Source organism: Mercenaria mercenaria, chromosome 6 (assembly GCF_021730395.1).
Source record: "Mercenaria mercenaria strain notata chromosome 6, MADL_Memer_1, whole genome shotgun sequence".
Taxonomy (NCBI): domain Eukaryota; kingdom Metazoa; phylum Mollusca; class Bivalvia; order Venerida; family Veneridae; genus Mercenaria; species Mercenaria mercenaria.
This window is the reverse complement of record NC_069366.1, coordinates 72,233,365-72,253,690: the sequence shown is the minus strand read 5'-3', so window position 1 is coordinate 72,253,690 and position 20,326 is coordinate 72,233,365. Positions and strand designations below refer to the sequence as shown.

Below are 20,326 nucleotides of genomic sequence, written 5' to 3'. Positions count from 1 at the left end.
TTTGTAATTCGTTCGGTTCCCAGACGTATTGTTTAAGAAGTTTGTAATATTGTTTGCAATATGAATTAATCCATTTCTGTATTTCGTGGTCATTGGGGTATTTTTCTCTTAAATATACAGTCAGACCATCGATATCTCGGTAAAACTCTTGAATACTCCTGAAATGAAATAAAGAAATAGTTCTTTAAAATTTTGTACCACTTACGTATTCTACAACGTATAAATACATTGTTTAGATTCATATTAAAATATTTAAGCAGCGGGGTAATAGTCTAAATTAGTAAAAAGATATATAACAAAATATAACTTACATTATAGTCCTTTAAAAACTCCTTTCTGTTCTGTGTTGTAGGTATAAGTCATCATATAAAGTTATTGCTTCTATGCGGCTTTTTTATGCTAGCAAAGAAGGTTCTGGTGCTAATCAATTACGTTTGTGTTGTGAAATACGCTATATTTGTTTACACGTAACTTAGACCACGATAATCCGTGAATAGCCAATCACAAAGCAGACTTGTACCAGTCTATATTTCATATACAACAGTAGCGTTGTATATATATCGGGGGAAACTTGGGCAAACAACGCGTGAATTTCGTGTCAATTTACCATCTAACAATACAGGCTAACGCCGGAGTTAAATGACCTTGCAATATTCTCACCAATTATCAATGGGATAAAAAATAAGATTGACTTGGAGGTAAATTCAGTTGACAACGTTTAAATACTAATATCGTAAAAAATGACCCCATGTTATTGATATCAGTAAAAGGGTTCACATGACTGAAATACAAGACTGGAATAAACTATACATATAAAGTCATATTGAATTACAAAAACTCCACATTTGTAGTGTAGAACCAACTGGGTAAATACGTAATTTACACATTCACTGAAACGTTTCCAACAGTTGTAACTTTTTATGTTCACTTATTATAAAATAGACATGTCAGCACGATCCTTACATTTGCAACAACTGGATCCAGTTGTTCGAAACTTTAACAGTCGACTGAGCTAACGGTCGATTAACTTTATTAGTATATTTTGACAGTTTAGAAAACTTAGAAAAACAAATATACTTGTTAAGTATTATAAACACTAAATCATCTTTACAGTAAAATTAAAACATTATACTAGTGTTTCCCACCCACCAAGACTAGTATCTTGAATAGAAATTTAACAGGCAGTTAGTTTAACAGCTTACTGCAGGGGTCGTGGGTTCGAGCACCATTGGGGTCACGACCATGACCTCATATGGCACGAGTAGTGGTTTTCCCAGGAAACGGACTCGAGTGTGGTTACAATAAGCTTGAAGCTTTCATCACAAGCGAGCTAAAACAAATTAGTATAAACCAAACTAAACTAACAGCCCGTTAAAGTTGCCCTGTTAGAAAGTCGAACAACTACATCATTCTTACAAGAAAGGCACGATATAGTTTAAAAGTGTTCGTAGTCCTAAAAGCATCTACGCGCTAACTATATCCTGATAAACAAAATAAATAAATAAATAAACACCGACACTGGTTCCTGTTTTTATAAGAACAAAAATGAATATAACCATAATTATTTTGTCACTTTATACCGATTGTTGAAAAGTGATTTCTAATAGTCTGATAATTTGTATGTGATTATGTGTAAAATAATGAAAGATTATTTTATTGTTTGTAAACCAGCTACACACCTGTCAAGTTGATATATTGTTGGTGCATTTATGTAATTGTTTATTTTATCAAACCCACACGTTTTATACGTCAAGTTGTCAGACTGATGTTAGATAACTGCTTATACATTGATGGTTAGATATTTCGGTTGATCAGAAGGGTCTAGAGAGACCAGGTGCATGAGACCTGGGAATGGGTCTCGCAGATATTAAGTTAGGTTTTAGATATGACATTTGTTAAGACTTAAGAAGTTACGAAATGAATTATGAAAGTTATGTACGAAATATTCCACTGTGTAAATAAACATCAAAAACGTTCAGACTCGTGTTGTGTTTGTGTTGTGCTATGTGACATATGTATATTACCAGTAAGCACTAGTCCATACTTAAAATACCAGATTACTTCAAACAACAGTATTTTTTTTTATCCAACATGTTTACCTCCGATTTGCTGTCAGCCTTTTTTTGTAGTTTCGGAACCTGGCTATCTTCTTGGATCAACGTATCTGTCATCGTGTTTCGCCAACATGCAAACTCCTCACAAAAACTAATTGTTCAGTAGTTCAATTTTGAGTATTTTTGAGAAATCCATATTTAACTGTTTAGCGATTGCAAATGACTCAAAGTGTGAATGAACGTCAAATTTTAGTAAATCCGGTATTCGAGTAAAACTGAATTTATACAAAGTAACCTGCATTCTTTCACATGCCCAACTGACAAAAAGCGCTAACGGTACAAAGATAATATCACTCTTATAAAAACACGTTAATCCTAATTTCTATAGAACGCGTGGGACAGTTTTCAATAATTGCAGTTTTTATGTCACGTGGTCTAAGTCGGATAGACAACTCGTGCCGTTGTCTACGGGATATATACAACTCGCTTTGCTCGTTGTATATATCCTGTAGACAACGGCACTCGTTGTCTATCCTATACTTAACAACCGTTCATAACCATTTTCAGAAAATGTCACGTAAATCCCATATAACATTTCAGAAAATACGTCAGTTATTTATAACCAGGTTTTCCGAAAATACGAAAACGAAAGTAAAGTAAATATGTCAGTTATTTATAACCAGGTTTTCCGAAAATATGAGAAAACGAAAGTAAAGTTAAAATCTATGTTTTAAATTGTCCGACATTGGATCTTTTAGAATAGGGGCAAGGGGTCAGGGGGGTTAAATAGGTCTTCGCACAAACAATTACTATACTACTGATATTTGTTTCGTAAAAATTCTCTCTACCTATACTTGGTACGTAAAAATTCTCTCTACCTATATAAAGGTTGACATTAATCAATGAGGTTGTGAGAATGGTGATCACAAATTAACATTACATGTTTAGCTTATCTCTGTTAATTACCGCATTGTACACAACATTGATAAATACCCTAATATATCATTACAGTTCATGGTGCTAGCATTTGTGAACAACAAATTCTTTGTGGAGTTTCTATATATGTAAAGATATAAAATGTTTGCATCTCTACCGGCTGGCTTGTGGTGGAAGGTTTTTTGTTGTAAAACTTCTTTGTAATTATAACATGTTTCATTTTATTAGTTGCTTTACACTCTGATCTGACTTATAATGATGGCACACCTAATTGGATGTTTGTTTTAAAGTAATTTTATGTGGACTTATAAATATTATATAATTTATCCCATAATTCACTATTCAGTATGAAATATAATGATAATGCTTACCATAAATATTATGTAAGCTTCTCCGTGTGAGAAATGCGACTGATAGCTTAAACATAAACAATATCAACAATACATTTATTGTTTTGGCTAATGCCATGTGAAAATGTTGTTAAAATGCAATGGCAATTATTAGAAATATTTTGAAAACTAGATTAGCGAAAAACCGTGTACACATAGACGGACTTTCACGGGTTAACAATTCATGTCATGAATGAAAGTATAACAATGCTCTTTTAAGGCACCATAACGTTACTCCACTGGCATAGACCAGAAAGATAAAATATTATGTATGAAAAAAACTATATCCTTCCTATATTTTAGGAATATTTCACCGGTTGAAGGTGCAGATCGAAATAACTTACTTGAGGGTAGCTGTTAAGGCGGTAACGAGTTTCTGCCGCATTACCACAAAACAGTTACCTAAGAGACATTTTTATCCCATCTACAGCTCGTGAAAGATTCTTATTCTTGCTTGTCGTATTCTTCAACTATTAGAGGAAATAAAACCAAATCATATGCTTTCCATTTGGCACTATTTCATTAAAGGAGGGTATGTATTTACAATGCATCAATTCATGAATTACAGCCAGTGAGTCATCTTACACATCGGGGTTTAAGACGAGTTTTTTAAGCACTGGCGATCACACAGGGAGAAAGGAAAGTCCTGTTTGGCATACACTAATAAAATGGGCAGAAATGTTCCTTTTTATCGGCGCTTACAAACGCTCAGCAAATGAAGTTGAAGAACCATTGGGCACACTGTTAGAAAAGATGCTCTGCTAAAAAAGCTACCCCGGTTTCCAATTACAAGTTTAGCAATTTAATGTTAAAGGGAATAGCAACACTGATTCATGTAATGAAACAGCAGCCATTTTAGTCACAATAATGCCATTGCTTCTTTATATGGACATTGCCATGAGTGATAAATCAGTAACTACCGAAGAGATTCGTATATTGTGTAGGTCATATTCTAACACATTTAACATTTTCTTTTAAATAGACAAAGATTGACTTCGCTATGCATTGTTTTGTCAATTAAAACACGTTTCGTAAAATGACCTACTTTTGGCTATTCCGCCTAAAACGGATTTCAGATTAGAATCCCTTCCTGGTGTAATTCGAATGTGTTAGAATGGAAATAGACTTTAGTTTTGCTGCTTTGTTGGAAGATGCGTCGTAATTAATCACTCATCCTTTGGCCTTCCTGATTACTTTACTACACGTCTGAACTTAAGACCGTGTTTTATTTACCAACAAAGCATACAAAACCATGCCATGAATATACTACCACTTTAGATTCCCCACAGTTTGTTAACTCAGCGCCGGGTTATAGTGATGAGTATAGTCAGTCTACCTACCCCTCTGACACGTGACATTCAGTGCAAAGCATAGTTGTAAATACATGTACACTACTGACTAGTGCACAAATTATACCCACTAGAGCTGATGCGGCTAAATAACTTCCTTACATCTTTTGACGATGTTTCAGCAAATAACTTTTTATTTATGCCTATTTTCATGTCTGTCATCCATGAAGGGGTTTTGAAATTACTAAGCATAAATGTTTATCATAATGAGAAGACGTGTCATGCACAAGACCCAGACACCCAGCTTCAAGGTCAAGGTCACTCTTAGAGGTCAATTGTTAACAGGGTCTGTTTTTGTGTCCGGTGTATATCTCTGCCATTCATGGAGGAATTTAAAAATATCTTGGCATAAATGTTAATCATAATCAGACAATATGTCATGTGCAAGACCCAGATTCCTAGCTCCAAGGTCAAGGTCTTACTTAGTAGTATCTTTTTCGTGTCCGGTATATAACTCTGTCACCCATAAAGGGATTTTAAAACAACCTAAATGTATACCATAATGAGACGATGTGTCACGCACAAGACCCATATCCCAAGCTCCAAGATCAAGGTCACACTATGAAGTCAATGTTAACAGGGTTTGTTTCGTATCCGGTTCATAACTCTGTCATTCATTAAGGGATTTCGAAATTACATGGCATAAACGTTTATCATAATGAGAAGACGTGTCATGTGCGAGACTTAGACCCTTAGCTTAAAGGTCAATGTTACCCTCGGAGAATTTGTTTTATCTGGTCACAAAATGATTCATACCTAAACTATTCTGGCATATTTTGCGCAGACAACTGTAGCATTGGGCACACTTCGGGGGCGTTTGCCACTAATAGTGGCAGCTCTTATGTGAGGCTCTATTTCAAATACTTCGTATATTTTGAGAGTTATATCTACTTGTATTTTATTCCTATAAAATGTCAAGGTCAGTAGTGGCTGTTTGTCAAGTTACCTTAAAGACGCACCACAAAATAACTGTATTCTTTTGTATTTCCATGATGGTAATAATACATTCTTTGCATGGAGAAAATGAGAAACAACAAGTATCTAGTTACAAACTGACAGAGATATATAGTAGGCAAAGACAATGTGTTAAATGTCTAAATATATTATTAAATTAATGTAGTAGTATGCACGGTGCTTGACGTATTAAAGTGAGTTTAGACCGCACTTTATTTCTACAGTATAAGATAGTTATTATTCTATGTTTATGAAACTATTCTGAGAAGAGAATGACTGAATAAGTCAACAGATGAAGTTGTGGAAACACATTTATTTAAGGAGGGCCTAAATTGTCCCCTTGTCATCTTGTAGAATAGCTGCATTACACTAGTATTATTTCCACCACGTTCATATGAAAGAAAAAAGTTGGTGGGTCTTTTATACTTCTAGTAATTTCTTGAATTCCGATAGTTGAAAATAAATACCATAGCATATTTATTAACGGTTAATGCGAATGCGATAATTTCACACACTGATAGCCACACGAGAACTACATGCAGTTTAGACTTGCATAGTATACTTATGCAGAAAAGATAAAGTGGTAGTATTGGACCGGGAATTCATGGCATGCTATAATCTATTTCCAAAATATAATATAAAGTTTCGATGTTTGTTCAAACTGAATCATCATTTCTATAAAAAAATGCCCCACCTAAGTGCCTAATTATGAAATGCCTAGACTGTTAAGAAAGAATATTTTCAGGCAATCGTTTTTCATTATGCTATATTAACGTCCAGATATTAATTCATTTGTCTAAACCTATGGTTAATGTGGGAAAGTTGTCAATTAATAGTACTAGTATAGAATCTATATTTAGGTAACTGATCGCCATTCGGAAATACTGTTATGTAGTAACAGATTTCTTTTTGCAAATTGTGTTATTCGCGGAGAATTACTATCGTGGATTTCTGAACTTAAGTAAGGAAGAAAACTAATGACACGTCACGGCTGAGATACGTGACTTGGATAGACAAAACGACAGTAGAGTAACAATATATTCTTTTATTGTTCTAATTTATGAGTTGTAAGGTACAATATAGAAGACCCATTTTAAAGACAATCAAACTTGAAGTTAAAAAAAAAGAACAATTTTAATTAGGCCATGAGGCATCATACACCAGTCAAAATTTGTCATTAGTTTTCACGAGATGTCAAAATTATTTTTATCGTTCCATTCTTCAGACGCATTGTTTTTGTAAGTATCTTGGTAGGTCATTGTAGTGAGTAACTTACTTTACATTCCACATTAATATTTTTGCTTTAAATTGCTTTGTTGAGCTCATAGAAGTCACGTAAGAATTTCTATTGTTTTAGTTTATTACTTGTAATAAAGTCACCTAACCTCAATATTAAGATATAAGAATTGTTCTTTTCATGGTAGACAAAGGAAACTATTTGGTTGAATCTTAACATATTGGTTTTTGCAAAAAAACTGAATATTCTTTGGTTTTTCATCATTCACCGGAAATTCAAAACGTGATACCACCTTAAATCCCAGTGAAAAACAACCGCGTTCGAGATCAGAAAACAAGACTGAAATATTTAAAAAATCTCGATGATTTCACAGTATTGCAATACCATATTTCTTGTTTTTATCAAATTTGTTCTCCATAGAATGCAACTTGTGAATTAACAATTCCTAATTCCAAATATGCCTGGAGTCTTCAATCTATTTGTAATTTATGATGGATAATTGTTTGAAATATTTTGTTTTGTCAGCTCTTTGTTTGTTCACATTTAACGAACTCCGTCTAAATCTTGTAATAAGTAGTATAGTTAGGTTGTTTTTCCAACATTTTGTTTAGTCATATAAACGACGATGTCAACTAGTAGCAGTGAGCACAATGCCTTTATAGTGCTGCCTCACTGGAATATTACGCCATAGACATGTGACATGATACTCCGCCCAGTCACATTATACTGACACTCGGCTAACCAATCCTAGCACTGTCCTCTTAACGAACGAGGAAGCTACTAGATCTAGAACCATTTTACAGCTTTGGTACGACGCGGCAAGGGATCGAACCCACAACCTCCTAAAGCGGGCACTCTACCACGTCACAGCAATAGTTATTATCTAGTTCAGTTGTGTAACATAATGTAACAAAATTACATCAGGCCGGAGTAGGAAGGCCAACATATCAGACTGATGATCAATTATCGGGCCATCAGACAGCACATGCATATGACCATCGAATAGTCAAATTTGGCCAAATGTACAAGCAAACCAGTCGCAACTTTGTGCATTTGGCACGTGTAATGATAAATAGGACAAATAATTGTGTAATCACAGTCTGACATTAGAACATTTAGGTTGAACCCTAAATGTGTCCTTCACATTTAAGCCAGGAGTTTATTTCTAGCACATCATCCTTAAGTCGAATTGCTAATTTGTGAGACAAGATAACAGAGATATGAGTATATAGGCAAATGTTGAACCAGCAAACCAGACCCCGTGTTCACAAAACATTTTCAGTCTTAGCTGAGTTTGATTATGAAACTTATATGTCATTTCTATCTAATTGTTTAAAACTGAATTTCAAGTTAATTACTATTTTCAAGTGGCCATTTTTATATATGAAATTTAACTTTGAAGATTTCGAAAATTGATATTAAAATTTCAAACTCAAACTCAGCTGAGATCGAAAAAGATTTCAAATGGTGTGTATATTAATGAAAGCATCGAAGCTACTTTTATTGAGTAAGTGTACTATATATTTTTTTTTAATTTATCGCTTTAGTGGGATCGACTTAGAACATATTTCCAGAATTGGGTAAAGCGCCAATTTTTAGCCACCAATTCGGTTCCTAAAGCCAGTACAATGTCATTTCATTTTACAGTTGAATGCAATATATTTTGCAACACATATTTTAATTTCTTATATACAGTGCACTTCTCTAGGTTGATGCAACAATAAGGTCAACAGTTAATAAAGAAAAGTAGCTTAAAGACACTTGTTAAAAACGGAGCCAATTTGCCATTCATTTCACAAAAATTATTGAGCGGGTTTCTCTATCCATCCCTTCAGGATGTTAGCTGCATCTGTATTCGCAAAAATATTATCTTTCTTCCCAGCTCCAGGGTGTATGTGAAGTATTCCACGCAGTTTTTTAAATTTCTCGGAACCGGGGCACTCGCTTTCGTTAAACATCACCGACGTTGGTTCGTCAATTTGGCCGTGGAAACGTTGTTCCCTCTCCTCTTTGTGTAGAATTATGATGATTGTACGCGAAATATCCTCCGCTGAAATTATTAAGAAATATTATTACATGTCTCTTTATATCAATCGTTTGACCATATATAGTTTGTATTATATTACAGGCTTGGCCGGGTTGTATTCACCTTTTGCTTGGCAAAAAATCTTTAAAAATATATTTCTGATGTCAAAAGACATATCTAATGCCTTGACGAACTAAAGTCAGAACTATTAGCGCGAATCTTGCAATTTGGTCGTTTTCATATCTGACAGTTTTGTTTTTTCTCAGATAATGAATACCATTAATTTTAATGTTACTTTATAGAAGTCCAATAAAGCATGTGGGTGGGGGTGTATTATTATCTCTAAAGACCAGACTCAGTCAAAGTGAGCTTACTTGCGTTCTGTGTTTAAAAATGAACTAACTGAATTGAATCGATTTGAGGTCACTATTTTGTAAGATCCTTTTTCTATCAAATTGTACTTGCTGTCCTGGGCTTTAAACTAAATGAAAATAGAAATGTAGTACTGCATATTTTATATTTTCAGGTAATGGTCGATTTCTCTTCAAAACTATTGAACTGAAGTCAACACTGATATGGAACCCAGTTAAGCTTACAAAAAGCTGACTGCATTATACTGATAACTAACAAGTGAGTCATAATGACCTTATATCGCCCGAGTACCAGTGATCTTAAAGACAAGTTTTAGGTAAATGTAAGACAGACCTAACTCGATTACTCCACTCTTAAACATCCAGAAGTCGATTCACATACTTTATGTGTGCTGCATCCCAATAAGTAACATGCCAATTATTGCATAACCAAGAGCACATAAAAACCCAATAAATAGTCTGATCGTACAAAAAGTCGAATATACATGTCACATACACATTAGAAAAAAACTATCACCATTGATAAATAAATAACGTCTTCAGAAATTTCAACTTCGCGACCCAAAATTTAGCACGCAAGGCAAAATGTTGAAAGAACTAATTTCAACTCGTTGCGCCAAGACTGTTGAAAAGTTGTTTAAAAGCCAAATTAGAGCTCCTAACGTACAAAAGATTCGGCAGGACCTTTTATTCGGGTGGTATTTTAACAAACAAAACAACAACAACAAATTACCGAATCACAGGTAAAGCATTTAATGCTGTCTTTGTAGCGCATGTATATGTAGTTTGATTGGTCTTATTCCTTTAATTATATTAGTTATGTCGATTGCAAAACATATGTCAGTAACTCAAGATACCATGCAACATTAAATGAACACATATTCAACTATATAAGTGTATTTGTAAAGGTGTTAATTGTAATTTACAACGTGGCTCAAATTTCTATGCTCTACCTTCAAGAACAAGAAAGTAGGTCAGTATGTCATGATTAAGACTATTCAAAATGAGTATGGAAATCTGTATTAAATATGATACATGTGGTCAAAAATCTCTATGCTATGGATTCAAAAACAAAAATGTAGATCAGTAGGTCACGATTACACATTCAAAATGAGTTTTGGAATTTGTATCAAACATAATACTTGTAGTCAAAAATGTCTTTGTAATTGCTTCAAAACAATTAAGTCTATGTAAAACAATGGACAACCCAGGCATGGCCTGTATTTGCCCAAGGGTCATGATGTGTTCAATCTTGGTAGCGAACCACCAGAGCATGCCACATACCAAAAATCTATGCTCTTGGCCTTATGGTTTCAGAAAAGAGTTTTTTTAAAAAGGTTTTCCCTATATAAGCCAATGTAAAAACTGTTGGCCTAGGCGCAGTCAGTATTGACCCCAGGGTCATTATTTGAACAGACCTAATAGTTGACCACTGGACAATTCTACTGGCCTTACAGTTTAAGACAAGATATTATGGACCACTATGGAAATAAAAGGAAAGTTACTTTCCCTTTGTTGTGTTATCCCTGGTATTGGTGTGCACTACAAGGTTCAATTTGTATGTCATTGTGCTTTTAGCACACCTGAGCACGAAGTGCTCAAGGTGAGCTTTTGTGATCGTCCTGTGTCCGTCGTCCGTCGTCGCCCGTCGTCAGTCGTCCGTCGTCCGTCCGTCGTCAACAATTTGACTGTTAACACTCTAGAGGTCATAATTTTGACTTAATCTTAATGAAACTTTGTCAGAATGTTACCCCCAATAAAGTCTTGGACAATCGGATATTGGGTCATCTGGGGTCAAAAACTAGGTCACCAGGTCAAATCAAAGGAAAAGCTTGTAAACACTCTAGAGGTCACAATTTTGGCCCAATCTTAATGAAACTTAGTCATAATGTTAACCTCAATAAAATCTTGGATTATTGGGTCATCTGGGGTCAAAAACTAGGTCACCAGGTCAAATTAAAGAAAAAGGTTGTTAACACTCTAGAGTCACAATTTTGGCCCAATCTTAATTAAACTTGGTCAGAGTGTTACCCTCAATAAAGTCTTGGATGAGTTTTATATTGGGTTATCTTAGGTCAAAAACTAGGTCACTAGGTCAAATCAAAGGAAAAGCTTGTTAACACTCTAGATGTCACAATTTTGGTTCAATCTTAATGAAACTTGGTCAGAATGTTACTCTTAATACAATCTTGAAGGAATTTGATATCAGGTTATCTGGGATCAAAAACTAGGTCACCAGGTCAAATCAAAGGGAAAGCTTGTTAACACTGCAGAGGCCACATTTATTGCTATACCTTCATGAAACTTGGTCAGAATGTTAATCTTGATGATTTTAAGGACTAGTTTGAATTTTGGTTAGGTAGAGTCAGAAACTAGGTCACCAGGTCAAATCAAAGGAAAAGCTAGTTTACACTCTAGAGGCCACAACTATAACCATATCTTAATGAAACTTAATCAAAATGTTCATCTTGATAATCTTTAAGTCAAGTTTAAATCTGGGTCAGGTGGGGTCAAAAACTAGGTCAGTAGAGCAAAACAAAGGAAAAGCTTGTTAACACTCTAGAGGCCACATTTATGACTGTATCTTCATGAAACTAGGTCAGAATGTTAATCTTGTGATCTTTAGGTCAAGTTCGAATCTGGATCATGTAGGGTCAAAATCTAGGTCACCGGGTCAAATCAAAGTAAAAGCTAGTTAACACTTTAGAGGCCACATTTATGACCATATCTTAATGAAACGTGATCAGAATGTTTATCTTGAAATTTTGATGACATACAAATTTTGCACACAAATTGTACAACTGTAATTCATTGACCATGGATGTGACCTACTGATTTTCTTAATATTTTATCATCAATTTGACATTTGAAACATGTAGCTCATATTACTCAGGTGAGCCATCCAGGGTCATCATGACCCTCTTGTTGTTACTTGTTCTAACACAATCATCTTATTGAGAATGCTTTGTTTTATGTACACTTTTACCGAAATAAATCTATCTATCTATGTATCTAAGAATTTTGTTTGAAAGGGTTTTCCCTAAACAAATAGATTTAAAACATGTGCCCCAAGGGCGGGGCCAAATTTAATCCCTGAATGATAATTTGAACGATTTTTGTAATGGCCTGCGACACAATGCTACATACCAAATATAAAAGATAATTGGTAAGGGTAGATTTCTCGTAAGCACAGAGCACCATAAACACAACCCCAGAGTCACGCATTTACATAGTAGGCCCACAACAAAAAGAAGCTGTAATGGAAAATATTTCAGACGGGTTGCTTCAAACATCCAACAAGTACATATTAATTTATGCTAAATATTGAGGGAGGGGAAGGAAATGGCAAGGGACGAAATGGGGTCGGGGGTGGGGTTGGTGGTGGGAGGAGAGGAATCCGAAAGGGAAAGTTGAACAAGGACGAACACACAAGGGAACGCGATGCTCTTTAAAAACAGTCGCACCACAACGCAAACCATAACAGCGCAGACACCCATGCACCAAAGACAAACGCACAACTACGATCAACTGAATAACATAGAAAAACGAACAAGCAACACTTAAGAAAACAGTAGGATACCGTTATAAACTCACAAGCATACAAACACACCCATACAAGAAGGAAAAAACAATCAAGTACCGTCTTGGGATTCGGCTGCCAAAACAAAGGGGAGCCACGAAAACTTACTAAAAGTAAAGGGGGAGGGGATGCAAAAAGCCCTACGCCATGAGGTTTGTACAAGAAGACTTTCAAACTTTTCCCTATATAAATCTATATAAATCATGTGAACGAAATCTTATGGTGATACAAGTTTTGTGCAAGTTTGATAGAAATTCAATTATAAATGAAACAACTTTTGTGCAGACAAGACCAACATATCCAATTTGTGGCCCTTTCAGGAGCTCTAACTGTAGAACCAATCGTGGAATAGGGCTGGTTAAAGAAAGGAACCGAGGTCTTATTGTGATACAACTTGTGTACAAGTTTAATTAAAATCAACCATACATAAACTGCTATTGTACAAACAATACCAAAATAGCCAATTTCTGGCTCTTTCAGGACTGTAACTCAAGAACACATGGTGTGGTATGGCTCGATCAAGAAAGGAACCGAGATCTTATGGTGACACAAGCTGTGTGCAAGTGTGGTTAAAATCAAGTTACGAATGAAACCACTGTCTTGTAGGCAAGACCAAAATAGCAAATGTTTGCCCTTTCAGGGACCGTAACTCTAGAACCCATGTTGGGATATGGCTTGTTCAAAAAAAAAAAGAAGAAAAAAAGAACCAATATTTTATGGTAATACAACTTGTGTGAAAGTTTGCTTAAAATCCAACTAAAAATGAAACTGCTATTGTGTAGACAAGACCAAAATAGCCAATTTCGTACACTTTCAGAGGCCGTATCTCTAGAACTTATGGCTGGTTGAAGAAAGGAACCAAGATCTTATGGTGATAAAAGTTGTGGGGTTGGTTAACATCAAATTATAAATGAAACCACTATCGTGCAGCCACCAGAAATTGTTGACAGACGGACGGCTGACGACGGACGATGGACATCAAGTTGTCACAAAAGCTCACATTAAGCCTTTGGCTCAGGTAATCTGAAAACATGACATACAGTGAATGCAACAATAATCGTCTAAAAAACATAGTGAGACATAATGACATGAAATGGGTAGTAGATCTATTATTTCAATCTTACTTACGTTTACAAGACTCCATGCAGCCGATTATATCGGCATCTTTCCGAAACGCTTTATAGCGTACAATGATAATAGGCACGTCAGGATGGGCTGAATTAAAACCTGTCGTTTCCTTAGCAACGATGTGTAGTTTCTTTAAATTCACCACGATATCGATATTGGACACGGAAGAGTGTTTTATAAGATAAACTTCTGGTTTGTTCACCTGAAATGGAAACATATTCTATGGCTCAAGTTCTTAAGATGTCTATATATTATCACCAATCTCGTAATAGTCAAGTGTGACTGCGTCTATGTACGATGTAGATGTAGATGTAGATGTATTATAATATTCTTCAATGATATTATAGTATTTGCATTTAATGTATAACTTTTAAATAAACAGAACTGCATTAACGGGGTACTTGGATACACGTAGATCTTAAAGTGAAAAAGGCATAGCACTTGAATACGATTGCAAAAAGTTGTTAACGCATATTTATCAAACTTATGCAAACTTAATACTTTTCATGGAAATTACTTCGCATCTAATATGAGTGATTAACACTGACATCATACATTAAACTAAAACAAAATTTAATGTTTTTTCTGAAATATGCATATTGTTTATTTGGTTATTAACTAAAAAGAAATAATGATTCTAGACATTATGTACAAATATGATATGAGATCTCAAATTTACATAACAATTACATTTATTGTATACCTAAATAGATTCTGTGTAAACGACGGCTTGTGTTTCACAAGTAAATATGGACATACAAAAAAATCCGTATTGTTCCTTCTGTATTGTATGTTGCAGGACTTCTTTAATATGCATGACCTGACACAGTTCTATAAAAAGCGCACTCAAACACTCACTCATTTCTAGTTTAACATCGACAAACATTGAAGATTTCGTTCGATAACTAAACAACAAACAAAATGTTAGAAATATATAATAAAAGAGTCATTTCAACACTTGCGGGCCTCGTGTGATCCGATCTGGCAAAATCGAGAATATGGCATCCCAGATCAAGCTACTGATATGAAAACCCTATTGTATTATGCGAGACAAGTTACGCCAGCTATCAAGAAGTCATATTCAAACGCTTAACAGAAAACAGGTTTATAGTTTATTCTCATCCATATTACAACCATTTATTATATACAATTTAACATAACATTTAAAATCCTGCATATGACCACTTATAAAATGAATTACACGAGATTGATTATCACGGATGATTAAAATACTCTATCGGTACTTAAAACCTTACACATTTATCTACAATTAGTAACATTAACTCTCCACCACAGGCACCCCCGTACCCACCTCCAGCACCGGTACTAAAGATCCCGAAATGCCATAGTCACGGACTGACCTGCACAGAGCAATAAAACCCAAGCATGAGCCTGACATTTTCTTAAAAAGTACTGTGCCTTTGTAATGTTACTGTTTTATCACGATCAAGTTAAAATATCCCGTTCCGGCTGAATTGACCTGATCTAGAGATATGACAACTTGAATTTAACTTAACATGCTGGGCATGTCTTACGATCATAGTATGTTACCTTAATCTGGTAAAAAAATTAAAATGTAAATGCTTCAGTAACTATAGAAAAGGGCTAACATTTGTAATTTTACATGGCTGATATTTCATACAGCTATATATCCTCAGTACAATCACGCCCATGTTATGTGACCTTGATCTTAGAGCTAGGGGTCTGGATGTTGCGCATGACACGTCGCCTCACTATTGTAAACATTTTTGCCAAGGTATTCCAAAATCACTCAATGGATTTCAGAGTTTCAGCCCGGACAAGAATTTACACGGACGCACGGACACACGGACCGACGGTAGGACAGCGCGATTTTAATATGGCCTCCATCGGGAACATAAGAACGGTCAAATCAACCTTTACAAGACCGTAACAAGCTGTTGAGATTTCTGAAGATGTCTTGATTCAAAACTAAGATACTTTTGAACGCAACATTTGTGCATATTTTGAATTGTATAATCAATTTAAACAATCTTGAGCTGTCACTATTAGTGACAAAATGCTCCTCCCCCCCCCCCCCCCCCCCCCACCCACGCCGAAGCATGCCCAAGAATGCTACAGTTGTCTTCACAATATATGCCAGAATAGTTTGTATGAATTATTTTGTGACTTTGACCTTGACCTGACATACAAGCGCGACACACCTTCTTAATATAATTAACATTTGTGACAAATTATTTTCAAATTCCTTTATAAATGGCAGAGTTGTTGACCAGACAAGAAACAGACCAAGTTAACATTTGAATTCTAAGTGTGACATTGACCTTGGATCTAGGGGTCTGGGTTTTGCGCATGATACGTCATCTTATAACTGGAACATTTATGCCAAGTTATTTTAAACTCCCTTCATTGATGGCAGAGTTATGGATACGAAACAGACCATGATAACTTTAAACCTGTAACTGTGACCTTGACCTTAGAGCTAGAGGTCTGGGTGTTGCACACGACACGTCGTCCCATTTTAGGGAACATGTGTACCAAGTTTTAAATTCCCTTGATAAATGGCAGAGTTATGAACCGGACACGAAACAGACCATTTTAACATTTGACCTCTAAGTGTGACCTTGACCTTGGAGTAGGGGTCTGGGTCTTGCGCATGACACTATGTTTTATTATGAAAAACATGTATGCCATGATATTTCAAAATCCCTTCATGGATGGCAGAGTTATGGACCGGATACGAAACAGACCCTGTTAGCATTGATCTCTAAGTGTGATAGAGTTTCAGCCCAGACAATAATTTACACGGACGCATGCACGTACAGACGCACGGACGGACAGTGCATTTCCCCCCTAAATTTTCCTTTAATTATCATATCTCAAATACATAAAAGTTGTCAGTTGCGATGTGAAAGAAAAACATTTTGTATTTACAATTTTATTCATTTAAGTATACACATTTTAAACACTTACTGATATTGTATATTAATAATGTATGTTAGAAAAACGGAAGAATAAACATACTGCATAACAATAACATAATGTATCCAATATTAATATAGTGTGTAATCTGATAGACTTAAAAGATTTTGTTTTATGACGTGGGGGTTGAAAATTTGAAAAAAAATATCCAAACTATTGTGAGCAAGAATGTTTGGAAAGTACAAGTTTTACGTTATTATATTCTGTGTTTCTGTTATTTTTTTGTTATGCACGCATTTACTTATAAAATATTTGGCTAATATCAAAATGAAGTTAACTATATTTCTTTTTCTAATATCCGTTTCTTCTTCTAACCCTAATGACACTGTTCTATAACTAAAGATACCTATTTGAATATTTTAGTTCTGAGAAATCTTTGTAGATTAACCCAGAATATTTGTATTATTAAAAAAAAGTGACTTTGGGTTTCTGGGACCATTGAACAGAAATCACCCAACCTAGAACTTTTTAGTTTGCATTGTACAGATAATTGTTATTTGGTATTATTCTCATTAGATATTTATACTGATATTCTCTTTGATTCAATAGTACACTTTGTTGGTACTGTAAAATCATGTTTCCATCTAATTTATTCTGGATCCGTATTTCTTTAGATTTTTGTTGCTACTGTGTGTTTGTTTACTTTGTAATTCATATAACATTTTATTTATATTTATAGTTTGATTAATTTTATCTATCAAATATCCAGTTCCAAGTGTTAAGTTGATTTGCTCTTCAGCTAAGTGTTTTTCCCCATTTTTTGTCAATTGCTCCTCTCAATGTCAACTAGTTAATCAATTCACCATTTTCAATGCCATACATATATTGCATTTGTTCAAATGTTAAAGAAATGTGTAGTTCGGAAGTCAAAAATGTGTTCCATGTATAAAATGCCTCTTTCCAACAAAGGTTTGTAAAGAAGCATGTTTCCATTTTTATATTTGAGTTATTCCATATTATTTATTTCGAGTAGTTTTGTATGCATGGTTTATAATTAATTGTTCAATATTACTATCTCTTTGAGACATGTGAACTTGAAATTGAGCTTAGCAGCATCTGCTTTGCAAGTATTGCAATTTAAATATATGCCCAACTTTGTGGGGGAGGGGGTGTGGATATTGCGTGATAGTTGATTATCTCAGTGACATTTAGATAAAGTAAAACACTGAAATCATGATTTGATAATGTTAAATAAAATGTTGTTCAAGATTTTCTGAAAAATACGATTTAGTTTTTGTGCAGTTCCCGTATAATGTAGCGGTCGTAAAATATCTATCCATACTTCGTGTATTTGATCCTCCGGGATCATAGAGACAAAACAGTGTTTATATATAACAGCAGAAGCCGGCGCTAGGGGGCATAAGAGGCCACAATAAATCAAATTATTTTGCGAGAAAGTGTTATATGCTTCCAAAGGATCTTCTTAGATGTTATGTTATATATACCGGTGGCGTGCCGGTGCATTCAAAATTAAATGACTATGCCTTTTTAACTATACCCATATTTGCAAGTGTTTCATAAACATGCGGATAATATAACTTACCGATAAAAAAATGACTTTGTTTCGAGTATAAAAATTAGTTTAAACATATTTTTATTCAGAAAAGCATGAAATATTTACAATACAACATTTCAGAAATTGGACAGAACGCTATATTAGCTTACAGTTGTCCTCTCTTTATTACATAAAATTACATGTTTGTTTCATGGCACAAGTATTTACCAGTTAATACAGTATTATATGAAATATATGGAAAGATGACACATTTCAATAAGCCAAAAAGTGCTTTTGTAAAGTACAATTTAAGTTTAAATATAAAAACATATTTCAGACTTATAGCAATGAATTGAATAGTAGTATTCAGAATTCAGAATCACTGGATATGAAATTACAAGCAAATCCCAGTTGAAAGAGATATTTGATACTGATTTAAATGGTAAATATAAAATGTAATGATTAAACACCAAACTAAATTTAGAGTAGTAAAAACTTAAACACGTAAAAGAAGAAAGGATAAACGGATGAGCGATAAGGATATAGTGTGAAGAAAATAGCTGAATCAATCAAATAATCAACATTTTTAGATAATGTCTTAGGGAATATTTGTTTGTTTGTTTTGGGTTTGACGCCGTTTTTCAACAGTATTCCAGTCATGTAACGGCGGGCAGTTAACCTAACCAGTGTTCATGGATTCTGTACCAGTACAAACCTGTTCTCCGCAAGTAACTGCCAACTTCCCCACATCAATCAGGTGGAGGACTAATGATTTTAGACACAATGTCGTTTATCAAATAGTCACGGAGAACATGCGCCCCGCCCGAGCATCGAACTCGCGACCCCGCAATTCGTAGACCAACGCTCTTACCTACTGAGCTAAGCGTGCGGGCTATGACGTGTATGCAATTGTATTTTATGCAACATTACATCTTATCTAGCTATTACTAGAATCGTTTTGTTTCTCTAATGTATTTTTGAACGGCATTAAAAATTGTTATATTTGAATCGAGAGATAATGAAATATCACCGTTTAAGATAATATTAATAGAAGGGTTACAATGTTGGGAAATCGTAGTAAGTAGTTCAGGTCGGAGATCTGTGTGTTTTGGACAATGAGGAAATAGTGGTAAGAATTTTCTATTTCTCCGGAGTCACACAAAGGAGAGTCGATAATATTTTTCTCAAATAAATCTGAGGAAAGAGAGCTACAGTGAGTGCGTAATCTAGTGTGAAGGAACTGCAGATTACGGTCACCAAAAAGAAGAAGCTGGGGACATTTGGTAGGTCATTATTTTGCATTCGTTTGAATAACGCAACCGTTCGAGTATTTTGTGTCTGAACTGGGAGCGCACTGAAATCTCTGATAACAGAAGGCAAAAATGGATTGTAATAGAAGTCGGTATGTGTGAGGATGTTTAGCGTGTCGTTTGCATCCTAGTGGATAGAGATGCTCACTGCCAATTGACGAAGGAACAAGATCTGAAAGATACTGTGGGGTAAGATTGTTTTTCATTTTAAAGAAGAGAATGGGTTTGTGTTTGTATCGCCTTTTCTTCAAGCATTCTAAGCCAACCTCTGTCATGAGTTTATCAATGGATACAAGTTGTGTTGTTCCAGTAATTATTCTTGCCGCTTCCTGTTGAATTTGCTCAAGCTCTCGTTTTTCATTTTGTGTGCAGTTATCAAATAATACATCTCCATACTCTAGACTTAGTCTTATAAAAGATATATATATAACTTCTAGCGATTTTCTATCAAGCTGAAATTTTAATTTTTTCATAATATTGATTCCTTTGCAAGCTTTGCTTTTTATGTATTCTATGTGATTGGGCCAGGTCATGCG

General features: G+C 34.8%; 1 protein-coding gene across 1 annotated transcript in view; it reads right to left on the bottom strand.

Moving 5' to 3' along the window:
- Positions 1-7,959: 7,959 nt before the first annotated feature.
- The window catches only part of LOC123550053 (uncharacterized), a 69,513-nt gene continuing 57,146 nt past the window's right edge, over positions 7,960-20,326 (bottom strand). The window contains exons 4-5 of the mRNA XM_053546306.1: positions 14,025-14,226; positions 7,960-8,969 (exon numbers count right to left, since the gene is read on the bottom strand). Coding sequence (XP_053402281.1) covers positions 8,722-8,969; positions 14,025-14,226 — 450 coding nt within the window. The 3' untranslated portion in view covers positions 7,960-8,721. The remainder of the gene's footprint in view (positions 8,970-14,024; positions 14,227-20,326) is intronic.